The sequence below is a fragment of the Pyxicephalus adspersus genome, chromosome 4, assembly GCF_032062135.1.
Source record: "Pyxicephalus adspersus chromosome 4, UCB_Pads_2.0, whole genome shotgun sequence".
Lineage (NCBI taxonomy): Eukaryota > Metazoa > Chordata > Amphibia > Anura > Pyxicephalidae > Pyxicephalus > Pyxicephalus adspersus.
Genome location: NC_092861.1, coordinates 49,856,543 through 49,878,899, shown reverse-complemented (window position 1 = coordinate 49,878,899; position 22,357 = coordinate 49,856,543). Strand labels below are relative to the sequence as shown.

At 35.1% G+C, this 22,357-nt stretch overlaps 1 protein-coding gene across 3 annotated transcripts in view; it reads right to left on the bottom strand.

Moving 5' to 3' along the window:
* The window catches only part of NLGN1 (neuroligin 1), a 410,133-nt gene that overhangs the window by 255,121 nt on the left and 132,655 nt on the right, over window positions 1-22,357 (bottom strand). For all 3 annotated transcript variants that reach the window (XM_072408123.1, XM_072408122.1, XM_072408125.1), the window contains exon 2: window positions 5,023-5,821. In XM_072408123.1, the coding sequence (XP_072264224.1) occupies window positions 5,023-5,515 (493 nt within the window). In that variant the 5' untranslated portion in view covers window positions 5,516-5,821. The remainder of the gene's footprint in view (window positions 1-5,022; window positions 5,822-22,357) is intronic.

The window sequence follows — 22,357 nt, the reverse complement described above, 5'->3', positions numbered from 1 at the left end:
TCAAAGTACTATGCGTATGTGTGGCACTCTGCCATGTCACCATACAGAACTCTACGGAATATGTGCCTAAAAAGAATCAATGTACACTTGAGACGATTTCCTAATGAATTGCTCACCCTTAGCAATATTGAAAAGCAAGAAAAAAAGACAAACGTTTGTGTACCTCTTTGGTTCTGATGCTACAAAAAGCTCTCTGCTGAAGAAGCCTGGAAAAATTACATTCAGAGAGAAAATGCATGCATTAGCACACATAATCTGCTCATTGTATGCATTGTGAACACATGCATTGTTGTAGAGTTTGTTTGTTTTTTTTATTTCTTTTCAACTTCAGGGTAATTTTATACTAAAGTTCAGGATGCTGTTGTAAACCAAAGCCTTACTCTTGCATGGGAAAAGCTTTGGGCAGCCCAACACTGCTGATGTGAGTGAGCCATGACCCAAAAAAAGATTGCATGTCATGGCCACAAAAGGCACACTGAGGAAGGGGCAGAGAAGCAGAAAGAGTGTTTGCCTGTTTTGTGCTACTAAACAGTGACTAAAAGTTTAAACAAATAGACCCCCTGCTCTGCTAAGAGTTTGGTTCTATATACAGAGTATGTGATCAGTAAGTACATAATACTCTATTATAACAGCAAAAATACTCAAACTGTCCAGGAGCAGAAAAAAACAGACCTGGTCTAATGGGACAGGCAGGCAGTCTAGAAAAAAATCGATGAAAAAATGATGTGTGATAGGCAGTGTGTCACCCCTGTTGTCAAGAAATTCTAAAATTTCTCTCATTTGGGGTGAACACCCCTCTTTTAGAACCGAACCCCTCTATTCATCTTTCCTTCTTTGTTCTCCATTTTGGTCTTATGTATAGACTTTCTTTTAGGAATTTATTATTTATCTACAATTATCCTTTTATCCACCTTTTAAATTATTGTGTATGGTAATTTCAAAAGCCAATGTACAGAAAAATGGTTGGGGAAAAAAAATCAATTTTGGGTAAAGCAAGGTATTGTTTGCATCTTGAATAGAAAAACTAGGAAAGTGGGGGGTCTGATTGTATGACAAACACATACCTGAGTTTGTAAAACAAGGTATAGTTCATAAAAAAATAGCAATAAAATGGTATGCTACACATATTTTTTGAATTTGCATTCACAAACTGAAAATGTTGACACTCCCATTACAAATATGTTTTCTTTGACTAACATCCCTCAGAATACATCCAAGTTCTAGTTTAACCAACATAAAAACCCTGCCTTTATATGGTTTAATGCAAACATGCTACTAAACATCTTATTATCAATAAAACTAAAGGTTTTTATTTCTGCATAATGGTAAAAATCCACTACCTGGCAAACAATTTTAATTGAAGGTTTTTGCATTGCTGAATATATGCATAGGATAAAAAAATCCTGTCTTTGAAATTTATTAAGTTTTTTTTGTACTTTGTACAAGTGAATAAATATATGCACAGTACTTCTATCTCATATTCATTCAACTGGCAACTAATTTGTGATTATTTTTGTCCTGTAATTATTTACAACCTGGCATCCGCTGCATGCTCATTAATACAAGTTGTGATTGAAGTCTTTTTAAAACTCTAGACAGAAGGTGGAATTAATAAAAGGGAAGTTGGTGGGGATTAATTTACAGTTTTTTTCAACACTTATCCTGTGAATTGCCATTTATATTCAAAGAGATGGTTGGTGAATACAAAATTTTTCATTTGACCTAAAAAAAATGTGTGCCCTTTAAAAGGCCAGCTAACTAAAAGGAGAACAGAAAAATGCAACCTTTGCAGTCTAACCATACCTGTTGTTTGTAATGGGCCCTGAGAAAAGAATAATAAACCTATAACTTTTATCCACAAATGTTCAAATCTAACTAAGGTTCTTCTTTAAATTATTATTGTATCTACTTTAAACCAGATTAACAATAATCCTCCTCTAAATAGCAGCACAGGTTCATCTTCTCTTTGATATCTCATTTGTTCTGTCGAGCTGTACTGGTATGAAAGAATATACAACTTTTTCTTATATAAGAGCACTGGTGCTTAGTGAATGGCCATGTGCTGTCACGTGGGACAGGAAGACTATTTTACCATGTATAAGTTAAAAAAAAATAGCAGCTCAGAGCTTAGAAAATAATGTCTTTGTGCCTGTAATGATAAATTACTACTAGGTATAAAATGACCTGGAATAACAAGAACCTTCACAGGTATTTGAGGAAAGAAAAGGTGCAAGCTTCTTGGAAAAGAGTGAACCGGGTACTTTGCCTTGCATTTGTTTTCTTTAAGCACATTTTTTAGTAACGTACATAAATATGTTCATGAAAATACAATGTTAGTGTTTTACAGGTAACTCCAGCACAAAATAAAGCAAACTCATACAGAAGTATAATCATATCTGCAATGCATAATGCATCTGACTGTGCGTTCTTCACAAAATACCACTGGTATATATTTCCCCATAGTCAAAAAAGAGAATTTAGGAATATGAACAAAAAATAAAGACTACTTTCAAAGATTATCCATTTTTCATACAAAAGTAAAATAAAAACATGACACTTTATTTTATTCTGCTATTTTGACATGATAGACACTATTTATAAAACAGGGGATTTGGCATTCCCTTACACCAGGGGTGTCAAAACTTTTTGCATAGAGGGGTAGGTTTGGTGAAGTGAAATTGTGTGAGGGCCGACCATCCAGCATGTACTCAGGGTTAGTGTGGGGGTGGTCTGCGTGGGTCCCGCACAGCACACGCCCACCAGGGTGACGTGAGGGATTCCCTGTGCATGAAGTCTGGTGTCAGTACGGGCTTTGTGCAGAGCACGTTCTTGGATTCAGAATGGGCGTGGTCCGCGCTGGTCCCGCACAGCACATGCCAACTAAAAGAAGGTAGGGGATTCCCTGGGCACACATGGGGACTCTTGTCCTGTCGAATATACCTGCCGGGTAGAGGGCCGATAATTGCAAGGCGGTTGATCAACTTTAATGAAATAAAATATGGCTTTTTTGTACACGTGTATGGTGCTAGCGGGCCTCATATTATTGGTTTTTTTGACAGAGGCTGTGAGCCGGTGGAAACATGGACCTCAATTGGCCCCCGGGCCAGACTTTGGGCATGCCTGCCTTACACGTTCCTTGGTTGGAAACATTCCATTGAAACAAATGGACCAAGAAGAATGCCACAAGGGAATGTTTGAGCAGTGCTCTCCCCAGCACCGTTAAGGCCATTTGCACCACCCTGCACTTTTCAGTAACCACCGAACTGTTTTTGGATGGTTTTTGAATAGTTGGGTCAAACGATAGGGGCTGCCATTCAAGTCCAGCTGTTTGATTCCCTGTTTTATAAATAGAGCTATATTTGTTAAAATATCAAGGCAAATACAGCAAATCTGGGATCTACCAGGATAAATGAAAACTGCACCACAGCCTTTAAACCTCCCCTTTGAAACTATATTTCAATGCAGATGAATGCTGGTAAAGCATCGCTTTGGTGAACTCAGTCTGCCAAGCAAGAACAGGTAACTGTATATATTATATATTGATGGGTATATAGGGAGAAAGAAAGGGGAAATTATTTTACTACACGTATGAAAAAGATGCTAGGAATCAATTTTCAAATATCTGAGAAAAGCTCTTCCAGCAACGCAAAATATAATGCAAATTTTAAACATGATTTCTTCACAGACTAACACATTTTGTCTGTCTCACTTTCTTGTCTAATATTTGTGTCTAGTAATATTAAAATTTGGCAGTGCCTTAAAGCAAATCTGTCACAAGCCTAGGCAATGCAGGCTGAGCATATAAAAATAATCATAAGCAAAGTTTACCTTTAGGGAACAATAATCATTTAAAATGAGTAGTAAATTGAGAGATATAGGCAGATGAAATTTTCTTCACAGTCCCAACTCCCCCTACCACCCGAGAGACCTTATTGGTAGGAAAACTGGTCAAATTGCCAAAGTGGCACTCTGACAGTACAGGGGAAATCACCAAATACAGCTTTACAAAATGTAGGGTTTAGAACTTTGCAAAATAATCTAGCTTTAGCTTTTGGTAAATTTGATTATGTATATCTTTGTGGTCTATATATCTTTTCAAGCAAAATTCACACAACTTTAACTCAAGAATTACACATTATTTACCAGGATTCAATGGAAAAAATGTATGTGATCTAAAAGATTCTTGGGTGGAAAATTTTAGAAATGGCCCCTACACCTCTGTAGTAATAGGAGTTGAAAGATGACCACATGGTCATCAAGTAACATTGGTAAGGAGGCAATAGAAAATTAATTGGAATTGGATTTTCTCTAAAACATGATTATTAGTTTGCGATGTATTCACTTTATCAGTCTTACAAGGTTAATGATTTGTAATATTTCAATAGGAATTACACACTCTGACTTTTTAAAAACTGTTTCTTTGTATGTATAATATAATATGTAACATACAATTTACAATGCAGCTTGTATATGTGTTTTTTCTGTTGGATGTAGCATGGCTTTAGTACTGTTATACCTAACTTTTTTGTCCCATATTTTTTTTTTTACTTTAATACATACCTCCTTTTCTACATATTTTCTTGCCGGGTTTCCGGGCACATTCCTTGGATATTCTTTTTACTGAAAAATGAATAAAAGACTAAAAAATAACATGGAGCTCCGAGACAGAGAGTAGGAGCATGCAACACCGTTTACCTAGCTCTGCCTTTGGCTATGTATCCAACGCTGTGGAGCCCGCACATGCAAATGGAGGAGGATGTATCATCAATGGGCAGGTAACGGAGGGGGAGTACCTTCCATTGTAATACCCGTGTCTCGGGAGGACATGAGTGTAGACATGAGTACAGAAACAAGGTCACACATAAAATAGCTGCATGCACATTGAAAAGCAAGCATGCTAACAACTAACCAAGCATGCAACCTATACACGGGATTAATATGGTTAGAATTTAAAGAAACTAAAAAAAATAAATAAAATAAATTCACAAAATTTCCCTGGCTTTATTCCCGCATGGAACTCACCATCCTCAGTTGGGACATATATATTTAAAAATAGGCAGTCTTCACTCTGGTCTTGCACATAGGAAGAAACTACATCCAGGTTGTTGGTGAACCAAACTGGAAGCATGACTTCAGGAAGCCTGCCTCCTACAATGTTTTGCGGACAAACAGGGGCAAATTGAGTGGCATTTTTTATATTCTCCCAGGTTGTTGGAGGCTCTGGAGGTTGAAAACGTCGTTCCCCTACCGGGGAGGCAGCATAAGGAACACCAAGGAATTGGATAACAGGCCCTAGAATTTCATTATTGAGTTCCTTCTTAACGCCTCGTACTTTGCCATAAGTCGTTGTTACTATGGGGTCTATATCATCCAGTTTTTGTGAGCACACAGCTGTAATGTGAAGCAAAAATCCCAACAAGCACAAGGAGAAAGTGACATCCAGACCCATGGACAGCAGACGCAACCTTGCTACTCTCCACAAACATTTCAGTCGCATGAACTTTGGAAATGCCATAGTCCCACATTAGTTGCCGAGGACAGCAATGATATTTGTATCCACTTGTGTAAATCAGGACAATCGAAGGAAATGTATCAGGTTTGGTAAATGCGATCCTGCCAGGAAAATCTCAGAAGGGTTTTCACGCAGCAAGATTCTTCCATTGATTTCTCAATCACTGAAGCAGGATCTTCACTAAGCACTATTTATCAGGCCACATTCTATTGACAATACTGTTTTCCATAGTAGAAATATCACAGGAGCTGCCATTTATTCCACACTGACTTCTTATAAATCAAATCCAGTTAGCCGCAGGTCTATATCCTGGAGAAAATGAGAATAAGTCATTAATAGCAAAAAATGATAACATGGACAGTAATTAGTACATGCTGTGCAAGATACCATGCATTTGTTAATATTTTCTCTTTTCTAATTATAGTAGAGTAAGACAACTTTAATTAATTTCACGTTTCATAGGATGAACATTTTGTTAGACACAAATCTATAAAGAAACTTCTTTTATGGAAAAGATAATGTATAAAATTCTAAAGCTTTTTTGGAGTTCTATAATGTTTTGGACACCTGTTTGTAGTATATGCTAAAGTACAACCAAAGAGATATTTAATGAGATAATGAGATAACCACCCACATGCAACATTTTTATATTCTCCTGTAGTGCTGTAGTATAAGCAGGAACAGCCTTTATGAGGGTGTAAACTCGGCTCTAAATCCAGTGCATGTGCAGTTAGTAATTTGTGCATGGTAGGAGACCATTATTTTGAACATGAAAATCTGTAGGTTGCTTTGACACGGACCTTCCTGTTTCTTAGACTTTAAATGTATATTTCCTTATTGCTCCTCCCTCTGTGCTTCACCTACTGTAAGGATATACCAGGGCAGGCACAACATATTACAGACTGATAAAATTTTTTAACATTTCACAGAAAAGTTATAATAAAGTACTCTTCTGATAAAAAATTAAACCATTCTGGTGTTAAGTCAACTGTGATTCATTCAATACTTTAAGAAATGAGAGTAACAGCAATCAATTAAATTTGTAGACAAAATAAAAAGCTTTTCTTTATGAAATCTGCCCAACATGTTGTTTTAATTGTAACAATAATTTTAGTTTTTACAAAAATAATAAGTACAGAGAAAACCAAAGAATCTTTTTCTGGATGCTAAGAGGACCCAGGCACCTACTGCAGCTTTGTAATCAGAATGTAATGCATATTTGTTCTCCTAACATGGCATAAGTTCGAACTCTGACCATAATGTCTAGAGAAGGTTTACTTCTTCCTCTTTCCTATTTTTAGTAAACTTCTCAGGTTGAGACACAAAATGGTAATAAAGGCCTGACTACAGCTAGTCTAAAACCCTTTCTAAAATATACTATATAAAAATGAAGATTTTCATACACCCATCATACCAAGAGTTTCAAACATTTTACCATTTTATCCTAAAATAAATAAATTTGGCTGGAATCAAATGTAATTATCAACTTGGTCTCCAGAGAGTAATACAATTTTTTGTTACCATAGAAAGTCTGTCCTACTAAAGTACACTCACTCATACTATGGATAACTGCCAGAAAATCATTCTTAGAACAACAATATATTCTCTATCATTCTCTCTAAAGCATTGCTGCTAAATAAATTAAAATCAAGCATATAAAGTAATAATAAAGTAATATAAACAAGTTTGGCAACAACCAGTGCCCATGAGCAGGCAACACAAGGTTTCTAGATGTACCTATAGATATAAGCAGTCAGCAGGTAGACTTTAAAACCAGAGATCGAGCACCCCACACCACAGTCATTGCCTGAATGGCTAACATAAGGGCAGATATCGGGAGCATACTATAGCTCTAGCTTGGAGATAAAGCAAAGACTGACTGATGATTGTGCCCTGGTTCTTAGGCACTAGTACTTATGATATCTATTATTCTATCAGGTTTGCTTTATGCAAAAGAAGAACATTTTCAAGATACAAAGGGATCTGAAAGAGCCCTTCTATCCATAAGTGAAAAAATAGCTATTTCCATGGCAAATTATTTCCCAGTTCTACTTAACTAATCTACCAAAAAATTGTAGGCTGTGCTTTAAGTAATGTAAAACTTTAAGTAATGTAAAATCAGTGCTTTGAGGTGACATTTTTACCAATTAAAAAAAGTAATAAATCACGAATAAAAATATAATTATACTCACATTCAAATGACCATAATGTACATGTATGAAAATATGATGTAGCACTATTTGAAACTACTATTATCTGCCCAGTTTCCTAATATATATAAAAATATAAAGGGTACACCTGAAAATCTTATTTACAACAATGAATAAATGTTGGGAGTCATGGCTTTTTTCAGAAGAGTGATGCGAATTCTGATAGCCGCAACATCTATGATACAAAATGGTATTTGGATGGAATGGCACATTACTCCAAGTCTGAAAGAACAATGAAAGTTCTAAGAAGACTGTGTTCCCTGTATGCATACCAAGATTTGATTCTCAATTTTGACTAAAGAATATTTTTAGGAGGAAAGTTTTAAACAGCACACCCTACGGTTATTGTACATTTAGCCAAAACCTTTGCTGTAGTTTAAGATAAAAAAGCAGGGAGATAAAATTTTTATCAGGTTTATCAGGTGTCTAGATGGCATAATTTCCCTTAAGATGTTCTTGAGATGTAAAAGGAAAGAGGGGGGAACTTTCTTAAAAGTGGTGGGAATTTCTGTCTCTTACAGATTTTACTGAAATAGGTCTATCGCTTGAAAGATTTACAAATGGGGCATTTTTTTATAAAGCAGCAAAACTCACATTTGCCAGAACATTCTCTGGTGCAGAACCTTCCAGATCTGAGTGTTTCAACGACAGGGAATGATTCACCACCACAGAATGTTAAGTGAATGTCAGATTCCCTGTTTTTAAATAGCTTCCAAAGAGGAGGACGTATATTGGACCTAGCAAACGGTACGTTTTTTAGTCCAGCCCTTCTAAACAAAAATAACTAATAAGCATTGAAGTGCAGAGGAGGACCACGTAACAGGTAACATTTTTCCTCACCCAGACTGCACTAAAAATTAGTTTGACTAACTGGTTTGCAAAAAAAAAGAGAAGAGATAGAGAAAGAGAGATTTATCCAGGAACACAATTCCCATAAATGCAGGGAACTACTGTTTTGGACCCTACCATGCTATATGCTCTTTGACACTGGGTAGTTCACAAAATGGACCCAAAAAATTGTGGCTTCTTCTTGAAATGCCAATATGTTAGTCCTGAAAATGTAATGAAGTGCAATTGATTTTTAAACTTAGGTAGTAAAAGAGCTTGTAAAGAAAACCAGAAGACTTTGGTGTACAACGTTTTACACTTTTACAGTAGCAGTGTTGAAATTTGTTCCAAGGACACCATTTTTCATTTTAAAGGAAAGAAAGGAGGGCAAAATATTTAAGTTGGAAATAAAAATAGAAAACAAAAAAAGAATGAAAAACATTTAACAATACTCATTGGAATAGACTGTCCACAAATCAGCCAGGAAAGCAAATATCCTTCCTAAAAAGTGAACCTGTTCCTTTGAGCACTATGGGCAAAATACAGATTCACAATATCTGAAGAAAGAGTTTGCTAAGTTAGTTGGGAGGAGTTGAATCACTGTAAAAGCACATTTGCATTCTGTGCATGAAGAAACAATGGTAAACAGCAGAGTAGTAAAGTACATCACTGTGTGATACAGATATATAAAATATAATGCACTGTGCATAATCATAAGACATAATGACAATATAAAAAAAAGAACATAAGCAATGCAATCACAAAATTAGTTACATAGTACAGTACACGTATAATTCTTCATCAGTAACAACAAATGTATGAAAAAACTGAAGTTGCCCAAACACAAAAGAGTATCTGAACACTCAAAAACACTGTATTATGTTTATCAGATACATAAAATGCTCAGCGATCAATATAAGCTAATCTAATTATTATTGATTTATATGTATACCCTAAATAACTATAGAAAATTATTTTTTTTTTTAAACTCCCCAATAAACATTTTTAATAATGGTACTTTTTACTTATCATCCTTTTTTAATTTAAAAAAATAATACATCTCTTGAAACAAGAAAGATTGATAGTTAGTTCTGTAACCCCCCTAGGATACTTAGATACACATCCCAGGAGGCTGTAAGATTCTATGCAGGGTGCTGGATCGGGTGCTTCTGCCAGGGTCCTGTGTAGAAACGTTTAGTCTCTTGGGATTTGTGGCAATGAATTACCTGTCAATCACTTGTTCTTGTTCTCTGAACAATAAGAGTGCTGGGGAAGGTTTAATATATTATATAAGTATTTAAATATAGGAAAATACAGAAAAAATTAAATACTATTTTTCACAAATGTAAGGAAGCAAGTATTCATTTCATCCAAAAATGTTTAGTGTCGCATCCACTTTAAGAGACATTTTTCTGCTTCATTCTCTATCCTCTTATAGCCTTGTGTATTTACCATTTCTCCGTTGCATTTGTGCTTCTGTAGTTAGTATAGCTTGCTATTATTCCCTTATTTCTGTGTTTGTCACAGTATTGCTGTGCTGATCTCTCCTGTGTATTCATGTTTACCACTTCCACTAAATACATTCATTAACACATAGTCAGAGGTTTGCAGTCTCCTGTCTCCAAGTCTGTGGTTACTTTGAGTTTTATTACCAGCTCTGACTTCTCCACAAATGCCTTTAAAATGCGTTTTAAATATCTGGTATGTTTGCCAACATATTTACCAGAGATTCACCAAAAATCAAAGAATATCAAGCCTATTTACTTTTGCCCAAAATCTGACATAAGTGTTAATAAAGTGATTTTGAGAAAAAGAGAGGTACTGCTGTCCATATTTTATAATTAGGGTATATGTAAAGGTGGATGCATTTCAAAAGGATAGCAGCTATAAAATATTCACTGATGTTTGTATTGCTGTTCTGTTCAGCAATGCTGGGGTAAAATTAATTAAAAGGAGGAGAAAGAAGTTTGGGATTGGTAGGATGGTATTTCTGGGTCTTTAAGTAAAGTTAAAGAATCCTGGTGGAAATGCAGCTTTCTTTTCCAGTTTGCCTGGATTTTTTTAAGGGCTATAGACGGATCCCATAAGCTTGCACCTGCGGCTGCTTCAATCAGCCAGGAGTCCGCCTGGAGCATTATCGTTTTGTTACTTTAGATGCAGATTCTACCATCCCATAAAATTATGCATACAAAGAAATACTCTTACCAAACTCCTTGCATGTATCTACAATAAGTAACATTGAGAGTAGGAATCCATCTATGCGAAATGAAAATAAAATGCAAAGAGTCAATTATGGTAATATATTAGTGCCTACAGCACAGAAAATTTCAAGCAGATTCATGTGATATAATATGAACACCGCAAGCAAGAGCTACAGTTGGTAAACCTGCCGTGAATATATAATTGTAATAAAATGAACAAAGGAATAATGTGAGAACAGATTATGGGTTTTCACAGCTAAGAATTTTTTAAAGCTGAGATCCCGTTTTCCAAATCAAATACAATCATCAGAGGTAGCATGATATTTACAAAAATGTAATTTTCCAATAAGCAGTTGTATATGTTTTCATCTCCCCATAAATACTATTATTAAAGGTCTATTAAAACTATAGCAAAGTAAACAAAGTCCATAAGCTACTTATTTTTCTTTATACCGTCTATTTGGTGGCATGACAAATATACTATTATTTGTTTTGCTGAGGAATTCATCACGGAGCAGGATTTACCATTAATTACAATAAGTTTCTGCCTAGGGACTGTTGTGGCTAGAAGGTAGATTTCATCCTTCATGCTCTATATTTTAGAAATATTTTTCTAACAGCTGCATGCAAATAAAAACTTTTTGAGTTTATTTATCAAACGTACCCATATTTTATTTGATGGAAGGCCAGGAAGGCCGGAGTACATTCTTAAGCATGTGAAACTCAGTTTATAGAAGGATTCCAAAATTCTGAGGGTAACATACATTTTGTTTTCTACATTTATTATATTTCAACAGTTTACAATCAAATTTAAATTTATATCTAAGTACCTTGTACATTTTCACAACTTGTACCATACCTTTTTATAAAATATAATTCATTACAAGCACCTACTCAATAAAATGGAAAACTGGAAATATTTCTTTATGTATTCCCCATCAGCTATTGAAACTGTCAGCTGCTCAATAGCAATGTACCTGAAGGTTCCAGCAATGTTTACATAGATGATTAAAATGTTTCAAAGGCGTTCTTTACTGTAACAGATCTATTCAATAAAGTACTGTATGTAAAAACATATGCATACGTAAAACACATTGGGTTGATTAATTAAGGGAATTAAAGGAGTGACCACTGACTTATCCCCTTGCAAGGAATAATACACTTAACCTAGTGAAAGTAGTGAAGCTCTGCTGACTGCATACATCCAATCATGCAAGCAAAATAATTGTTCTGTTTTTATTTTCCTACATGTATTTTACATTCCTGACAAACAAACAAACTCCACATTCCCTAATATTATTACACAGTATTTTTATATTTTTAAGGTATTACACAGCGCTGTACAAAGTCCATAGTCGCATCACTGTCTCTCAAACAAGCTCATAATCTAATGCCCCTACAATAGTCATATGTCATTAATGTAGTCTAAGGTCAATTTAGGGGGAAGCCAAGTAACCTCACTGCATGTTTTTGGAATGTGGGAGAATATCCCAGTGGAAACAGGGAGAACCTGCAAACTCTGTGCAGATAATGTCCTGGCTGGGAATCAAACCTGGGGCCTAGCGCTGCAAAGGCCGGAGTGCTAACCCCTGAGTCACCATGCTGCTGCTCCTATGTTATATTCCATTGCCATGAACCTCCCTGCCCAAGTCTAATCTGAAGCAATCTAAACACTTCACTCCCAAAACTAGACCAAGGATATCCGGCATCTCAGCCACAACCCTTTTGGGTTATAATCACCATAATGACAACTTTACAGAAGATAAATATCATAGATTAAGACACTTATAGTACAAAAAACATGCAACATTGCACTAAGTAGAAAAAAAACATGTGATGCATATCCTGCAATAGAAACATGGTAGCTGTAATTTGGATGTTTTCTCTTAGCAAAGCCTCCATGTTTCTTTGCTTTAAAACCAATCTTTTATGTCACAATTTGAAAATATAGTTGCACATGCATTATACACCTTCTAATTTATGACATTTTACAATGGATGCAAGGAAAACAACTCCAAAATTAATAAACTAATGCAGAGACTGATTTATGCCCATATACTTGACCCACCAGGAAGGATTACTGACAATGCTTATGGCTTTTCCAGGTAGAGATAATAAATCATTGCATGTGACTTCCAGTAAATAAACACAAGTCACATTTATACACAATAATAAAATAACTCAAAAACATCATACACAAGTGCACATATAGAATGTACAATTTTACACTTGAATTTTTTATTTCTTTAAAAAAAAGCTGACATTTAGCTCAATATTAATTTTACAATTCCTATAGATATATAATGCATATTTTCTAAGCCTCCATTGTATTAAAGCTATTTTATTTATTTATTTATTTTACTACATAAATACATATTGTTAAGTATAAACAAACATAAAAAAAGAATGCTCATTACACAATGGCATTTTAAAGTGAGAGCGCAGCACCAGTTACCTTTCAAGGTATATTTATACATTTTTTTATTTCCCATAATAATAGGCTTTTTACTAAGTAAAATACAGAGACACTGGAAAACCTGAAAAGCGGCTTTAAATTTCACCTTCTAGCTCAACATAATACATACTGTTAATACATATTATCAATTTGTTTGCTAAATCCATATATTTTTAATCATGACCATAACATAAAAAGGAAACTTAAATAATAACCTAATAATACAATACCTTAACTTTTTATTGCCATTACTGAACAGATTACAATGGTCTGAAGTTTGTTATTATGCAGCAAAACTAGTTAATTTTTAGTCTTTTTTCCCCACATCCTGTCCTTTTTTATACATAAATTTGTATTTCGGCAATTATTGATGATATCATTTCTTTCCTCCCCTTCACAGCTGGTGTTGTAAAAATGAACAAATCCCTGACATCCCTTTAGACATGCATGTTCATTTCTCTGCAATGAGACAATTGATTAGCAGATTGCACAGCTAATCCGTACCAAGTAATGATCAGCAAGCAATTTGATGTGTAATCTGCTAAAAAATGATGTCAGGGATACGCCCTTTTTAAAGTAATGGACAGTGTGGTGAGTGCAGCAAAAGAAATATTTAGTTTGTGGTGTTTTTTTTCTGGGTTTCCAGATAGCAGCAGAAAAGCTGTAAAACAACACTACTAGGTCCAAAGATATATTTTTTAATTTATTTTTTTTTTCTCAATGATTTTAACCAAGATCATGCAGGTAAGGTAAGGCTGGCTGATCTTATTCACAAACTGTGAGTAATGCTGAGATATACTATATTTAGTCCAATATTAAAACCTTGAGGCCAGTTTTGATGCATGCACATGATTTAGAATTAGCTTTTTTGCCTGTTCAATATTTATATGTACATGTTTCTGTTTTATATGCTGCTATAGTATTACAATCCAAATTGTAAGTCACGCTTAACTTGTTTTTCCTAATTAAAAATATTTTTGTCATATTTAGACCAGCTACCACGCTTTAATGGCTGTTCAACAGTCAAAAAGTTCTGAAGTTTCTACAAAAAGAAACACAAATTATAATGAATAGACAGTATTTCCCAAATTTTGTACATACCATGACTGCTAAAAATGATAATTGCTATGCCTTTATTAAATGTATAAAAATATCATTTACATAATTTTAGAGATAATTCTTGCCTTTTTGATGATCAACATATTTATCAACTTTTTAGGTTGACACATTATTGTATTAAAAAGGGCAAAAGTTTATCATTTTAACACTGAGTCTCTATTTACCTGCACTCTCAAATGTATCACCACCATCCATTATAAAAAAAAATTAAACAAATTCGTCCTTTTTTTATTTTTCACTTCGCAAGTGGAGAATGTCAAAGGTTAGGATGGAGATCTGTGTTGATCCTCATGATTTATGCTGCTTATTGCCACCTTTTAAAAGTAGTGATAATATACTCAATTTCTGTTCTCCACATTTTAATAAATATTATCGGATTTTTTTTTTAAACAATACAAAAGTAAAAGGGCAAATGTTCTTTTACTTAGTGGACCAATGATGTACTCTCCCAGCATTTCTGCAATGTTACATTCAAATTGAATATACTTACTGAGATGCTCGGTTCATTAACTGTGTATGCATTACAATGTCCAATAATTCCACCTGTACACTGCTCATCCCATTATACAAAGTCTAGATGGATTGACTCTATGGACTATATAAAATGGACTCTATGGATGTTATGCGATAACATTTGGTCATAGCAACTCACTGACAACTTATAGGGCCTGTTCCTTCTCCAGCTAAATAATAGTTTATAGTGAAACTACATGAGTCTTATTTTTAGACCAATTGTGTTACTATTTAAAAACACATTTAAGGTTTTCCAAATGAATACATGCATTGATTAAATTGAGGTCTATTATATCTGCCAATGTGTTAAATATAACCATACTTGTACAAACCGTGTATAAATAGTGTGGTTTTCAAAGAGTCGGCCACATAACATGATAGGATTTGAAGATCAATGGGTTAATGAAAGTATGCCTTCAATAATGTGTAGTCAAGTGACACAGTACCTGACCACAAATATTCTCAATTTTGCTTTATACAAAAGCTCAATAATAAAGATAAAAATGAGAAAATAATAGAGGGTAAAAGAGAAGTGCATTTGTCAGCCTGAGAGGTACATAAAGCTATCCAGCCAGAAAATTAGAGATAAAAGAAAGGGCTGAGGTTGTAAGGTTGTAGAGTCCCATAAAACCATCAATATCAAAAAATAAACATAAAGATAAGGGGTGCTGCCTTGTGTCCTCAGAAGGATGTTCCAATCATTTTAAGGTTTTAAAGGAAGAAGAAAATAGCAGGCTATGCTTTCTGACCAAAAAAATAACTTGTTTTTTCTCCCTTTTTGTAGAAAGCTTTAGTGTCCTTTACTCACGGAACTACTGGTGATATCAGTGGAAGAAATGATGATGGGAGACTTAAAGCTACACACTGGGTCACTTCATTTTCTAACAGTTTATGTCATGAAAAGGTTAAACCATTTCAATGTGTAACATATTAGCTTCCTATAACTTTGTTGGTGCTACCAACCTGATACCAAGCTCTTTCTAAACATGAACAAAATAATCAATGTACAATGGGTATTCACTTTACAATCAGCAGATTGTAGCAAACCAATTTTTTTTGGAGGTCAGTGAGAAAAAGCATCTTACATTGGTGACCAGTGTAAGGAATACCCCTCCCCCCATCCCAATATACAGAAGTGGCTAGAATACTGGAATTGTAGACAACTAGAAACCATCATTGCAGCTGGTAGTACCAAGTGGTATTGGGCTCAGATTTATGCAGGTATCATCAAATAAAGATCAACCAGCCTCACTTCAAGAAGCTTCAAAAGAACCCTGGTTGAGAATGGTGGTTGTAGAATCGGGGTCACGGCACTAGCTAGGCTTTCCAGAAACAGAATACTTACTTGTGTAATAGGAACTATAGTTTTTGGTAGATCTGCCTTTTACTGTAGAAGTCCTACTTACCTAATCTGGGTACAAGTTTAGTTTAAATGCTTCACTGCAGTTTTTAATTTCCATTTTATTATTGGAATACTACTGGCCACGTTCTCTCCCCTCTCTGGTTCTTCTACCGGCCTCTGTCTCTCCCCTCTCCTCCCTACATAATGAAGTCATGCCTGCAGGCAGCTCTCAGCCTACAGGATCTTCTGCACATTCAAGAAGGTGGCCTCCAGGTCTTGGGATGTCCACACAAGGAAGGCTTTTACAGGTAAATAGCATGCATATAATGAGTCTGATTAAAGAAAGCTCTCAAGACTGAAGAAGATGGGTGAGATAATATGGGTTTTGGAGAGTTTTGATAAATCAGGCCCATTGTGTTAAATTCTATAATCCTAAATTTGAATGATATGATATGGATGATTATTTATTATGAAATAAATGATCTTACAACCGGGTCTCATTAACAACAGAATTACTATATCAAACCAGTACTGATTACAGGGATATCAGCCAAGAGCCAAATGCAAAAAACAAATAAAAGCAGGACCCAGCCAAGCAGCTAAATACACAGTTTAAATATACATGTGTTTGTGTGTATATTGTTTACTTGCTGTTATAGTGTAAACAACCTCGTCCTAGAACATGATCCCTCTGACAACCCTATTCATTACTGTAGCTGTGCAGCATCCTTTGTCACTTTCCAGCTATTAAACCATGAATGAGCATCATCAAAATATTAGGAGTTTATCTCTGCCTGAAGTTCTGCAATACTGTAGTAACAATTTGCTATCAGAGTACATTACGGGATTCATTTACATTTTGTGCTAAAATGTCCTTGCTTCATTATTATTTTGTTTATAAAAATATCTGCAGAAAAAAATTATCAAATATCAGAACATTATATAAAATGTTGTCTTGGTGCACACAGTTCTGTTACCATGCCAACCTTTATGCTTTTTAGATGTATTCTTTTTGGATGTATTGTTGTTTTGCCTAAGCAAAAGCTATGAAAAACAGTTACATTTTACATTGAATTTACAAAGATTACCAGAAGAAATTAGAAATTTAATTGAAGCTTCTGGTCTTCAGTTTTTTTAAATATTCTATATATTCACTAACATTCTTCATTTACCCATAGCTGACATTCACAATATATATTATACCAAACAAGTTACATAGATGGGAAAAATTACACAAGTCTTTTGAGTTCAACTAAAAGCAATCCATAGGCAATGACCAGAGAGCTTGAAATAAACAAAAAAGAACTTGTAAGACATTTCCATCACATCCATTAAAAAACGCCTGTTTTTTTGACTCTGATTTTTCCCTAATTTATTTTCTTTGTTACAAATTTAGCTTAGTTCATTTCAATGTCAAATTCAAATATTTAACCAGCTCAACAACTCCATATTCCCTTAGGATTATTTGAGTATCTCATTCCAAGACTAAACTTTCACATCTGGAAATTTAAAGTAAAGCTTACCATACCCTATACCTCGAGCCCCCAACTATTTGTAAATAGAATACCAAAATCTTTCCTGACATTAGTCAAAGAATATTCTCCGCCTACACAAGAATCCTTTTATTATGCACAAGTCACCCATTGGGCCTTATTTATTAAAGCTCTCCAAGGCTGGAGAGGATATACTTTCATCAGTGAAGCTGGGTGATCCACCAAACCTACTTCACTTTTTCAATTACTATTGTCATACTTACCTTCTTTTTTCTCCACCCTCTATCCACCTTTGTCTGACTTTGCCATTATATGAACATACATTATTTTTTTTTCAGATAATGTTCTGTTATGACAGGTCAGCTTATTGTTTTTTGTCTATGATCCATGTTTACTGTATGTACTTTTTCTTAGTTGTAATGTTTTACCCATTTAAAAATAAAGGGCAAATGAAACGCAAATATAAAATGTCTACCTATTCTAATGTTTGATGTTCATCTCTATTCTGTATGACCATTGGACATGAAATATACTTTCCAGCCAAGGTTGTCACATTTCCTGGGAAAACACCACTTTTTTGTTCTATCACCTATTTATCCAGCTTTCTTATAGAAATTTCCTTGAAGCTGAACACAATTTTAGATAAGAAAAAATAACAAAAAAGAATAAAACCTCTTTTAGAACTGTTTTATGAAAGTATAACTAAAGCCAGTTTTTATTTTACTTTACAGATTTATTTTATTTTACAGCATGCATTCTTACTGCATTTATTTAAATGAATGGAAGCAGTTGGTAACCATTTTTTTCATGTGTTTGCATGGGTTGCATTGAGGCTGTGGAGGTGTGATGGTGCAGTGTCTATAAGCAGCATGTCATTTCTGGCTGTGCAGGAGGAACTGCAAATGCGTAGGCAACATGTTCAAATGTGTTACCTGTGGTGCAGTTTGCCTCTGCTGGGCACATAGCAGCAGTTCGCTATGCATATGACAGTGGCTTGTCATGCAGTTTTCAGCCTCAACTGTGAAAGGGGCCATAGAGACATGTCTCGGGACAATGTAACTTATATTATCATTGGGTACCATCAGTGACTGAGGATGGAAGATTCTTGACCCTGATGGAGATTGGAAGAAGAGAGTAGCATCACCAATGGGGGAGGAAGGCTGCACTCAAGCTGGTAAATTTGCAATATTGTGCATTTTTGTGTTGTGACTACTTGAACCTTATGGCAAGAGCTTTGGGGCAAATACATGAGCACCCCAGCTGAGCATGCCCCAGCTTTCAAAAAAAGTGTTTCGCTGTATGTAATTATGTTGAAAAATTATCCGTCCTTTCCTTTTTTAATGACATATATGACAAGAGGGCCATCTTTCTAATCTCACAAGAGGAACAAAGAAAACAATTAAACCTTAACGCCCTAAGCAGTCCAACCAAAGTGGTTTTGTCTGGAATTCTGCTTTAAAATTCTTACTGTGCCATGAATTGTTCTGCTTTCCAAAAAAAAAAGCTCAATGATCCTATTTAGATCTCCAATGAAACTGGTGTCTGTCAGCCTGCAGATCCAGCTCTATATTTATCATAGAAATGAGTTACACAACAATGGATTATTTCCTCTCATGCAGTGAATGTAGTCACTTTGTTTCAGCCTTTTCTTGCTTTAGCTGTCAGTGAGCAGACAGATACCCATATTGTTTTAGTGCTGCTCGTCTCTTTTTTTCTATATAGTTTAGCCACAGGCACATTGATTCACTGGTGGACTAATCCTTGGAAAAAATAGCCAACCTTGAGTACTCTGGGGCTTGTTGATTAGCAAAATGCAAAATGCTTCTACTTACTGCGGAGGTGTCTGAATATGTATGTAAATAAGATTTGACATATTACTAAAGAAGCACTTCTGTCATTTATTTTTATTGCTGTATGTGTCTGCTTTGAGGGAATTTCCACTTACTACAGAGTAAAAAACCTTTTCCCATTCTAGTAAATTAATGTATTTTTATTGCCGTGCTTGTGCCAATCAGAGAGATATCCCATAATTTTTTTCACGTAAAAAACCCCTGGGTGAATTTCCCCAATGGGGACACATTGCAGAGATTCTAGGTTATTAAGGTTCTAAAACACACCATGGCTGGAGGGATTTAAATTAGACAGTGTTTGAAAGTTGCAGTTATGTACTAAAAGAGCTTATGAACCGATGATTAGCAAGCACTGGCCAATCAGTCCCCTGCCAGAACATTCTTTTTCCCATGTAAAGGTGTTAGATTTAGGATTAGCGTTAGGTTTATGAGCTACATTAAAATTAAAGTGAAATTAAACCCAAAGATTAAAAAAACTGCAACTAGGTGGGTCCCACATTGCAGAAGGGACAAATGATGACCCTTCTGCAATAAAATAACCATTTGTGTCTGATCACAATTTTTTAATTGCCCTCACCTGTCCTTGCTACAGTGCAGGTGCCTCAATCTTTCTCCTGGTGTTGGATCTGTTTGGGGCACTCCAGTGCCCAACAGAAACAGGGTAAACCAGAATTTGATGAGTATCTTGGCATCTTACCATTTTTGACAGCAATCAGGCTGTTGAACATGCTTTATTGCAGTAGGAGCATTGTGTGTCCCTTTCTGCAATAAAAAAACTGATTGCTTACTTCTAGTTCCGCTTTTAGGTGACTACTGGGTACTTTTGTAAAGTAGGCACACTGAGGTTCGTCTTGGCAGAGCGTCAGAGCTTGACAAATCATTCCAACGCTCATACATTTTTGGCCCATAACAATGATGTGCTGGCAGACTCGCACAAAATGTGTAGGACGCGAGGTAGGCAATGATGTTCCAGAGCTTTACCCAGAATCAGAAAGCCCCAGTGTTCATCAAGAAAAAAGCACTGTGAGCTGCTGCAGGTATATGAAGGCAATTCCTTTTCTCAAATTATTGTTGGAAAAATGCTCATGCAAATTTACATAAGCCAAAAAAATTATTGTACTGATTGTGTCTGTTATTTTTCTCATTCTTTGTATTTTTAGTCTGATCTCGCATGTAATGATTACAACTTGCTTTACATAATTAATATAAAAATTATGCTTGCAGGAAATGAGAAAAATGTCAAACAACACAAAGAATTCTAATAACTCCATTATGGAAGTTTGATGAAGACCCGGGAAGTAATATAGAGCAGCACATTACCAGTGGGCCTAATGAGCTGCATTGCATTCACCTGAAGTTAATCTGCTCTAGATGTAATTTAGAGCACCTACTGATATCATTTAATATATTGATGTCCTGAAGCAATCTAACTAATTAATAGTAAAGCATCAAAGTACAAACAGATGCTAAATAATTAACTCCTAATCATACTTTTTCAGTGACCTGTTCTAGAAAATCTAATAAGTCAAAAACTAAACTTACATCCTATTGTAACACACTGGCATCACTTTGTATATAAAATTACAAATCTATGGGATTTAACCAAATTTCAGTTTACAATACATGACATTGGTAAAAATGTGAAGAATGTTTATTGCATAGTTACTTTTTTTTAATAGAAGTATAGTCAAAATGTTTTAGCGTTAGGAAAGGTTTTACGTTCAATAAGGATTTATTGCTGTCTGTAACTTCACCTTTAATCGCTGAAGTGAAGTAAATAAGAGAAAAACCTTGAATTGAGTGACAACAATAAAAAACATTTTTAGTAGTATGGTGAAAAGATACAAAAATGTCTCCACATACTATTACTATGATACCATGTAGAGAAAAAGGGGAACACAAATAGAAAGCACCCACTGCGTCCTCCTCCAAAAAGAATGGCACCAGTCATCCCTAGTCAGTTGTTTAGTTATCCACCTTGGTGGATCCCTAAATGACATTGGGGACCACTACAGATGCTACTATGCTACTATTTTCACCCAAGAAATTCACAAGTGTTCTTCCTACATGACAATTGTCTAGCATATGTTTATAGCTTTTTAGTTACCATCATGTCATGGTGGTGACATTAACTCAGCTAGTCTTACTCTAGGTTATTATGGTCACCCCATCTGAGCACAGCATAATTGAAGGAGCTCCCATAGCTGTAAGTGGTAATCTGCAGGTGAATATAGCAGGTAATTTGACAAAGAAGGAGCAGTGCTCATGCAAAGCAAGTCATGCAAAGGTGAAGTTAAGTGGATCACAGGTCGAGCATTAATCTTTTCCTGCCACTGGCATTTACTAAATGTCAAAGCATTAAAAGAGGTAAGAACTATTATAGCCATGACCTTGTTTTAAACTGTATCTCCAGGTTCTGAGCTTCATTGTAGAGGTAATATGGGTGACTAAAAACCTGACATTTTTGCTATCTAGTTACTCAACAAAGCTTTCTTTTATTGATCTGAACTGATTGAGCTTTTATATACCCAACATTACTTTTATATTTTAAAAAGCTAAAGGGGTTGTTATGAGTTTGTGTGCACTAAGTTTAAACAAAAGTAATAATACCCCAGTCAGTTTACATTTTTGGTACATTTTTCTTAATTTCTTGTCCCAAAGACCCCAAATAGATTTTCCATCTTTAACAATTGTCTCCAAAACAGGTTTGCTATTGAAATACTTTTCCTTATTTTTTGTTCTGGCGACAATTCAAAAATCTTGGATTACCACTCAAGCCTCCTTCAGTTTTGCCAATTGATACACTTTAACTGTAACACAATGATGTTTAAATA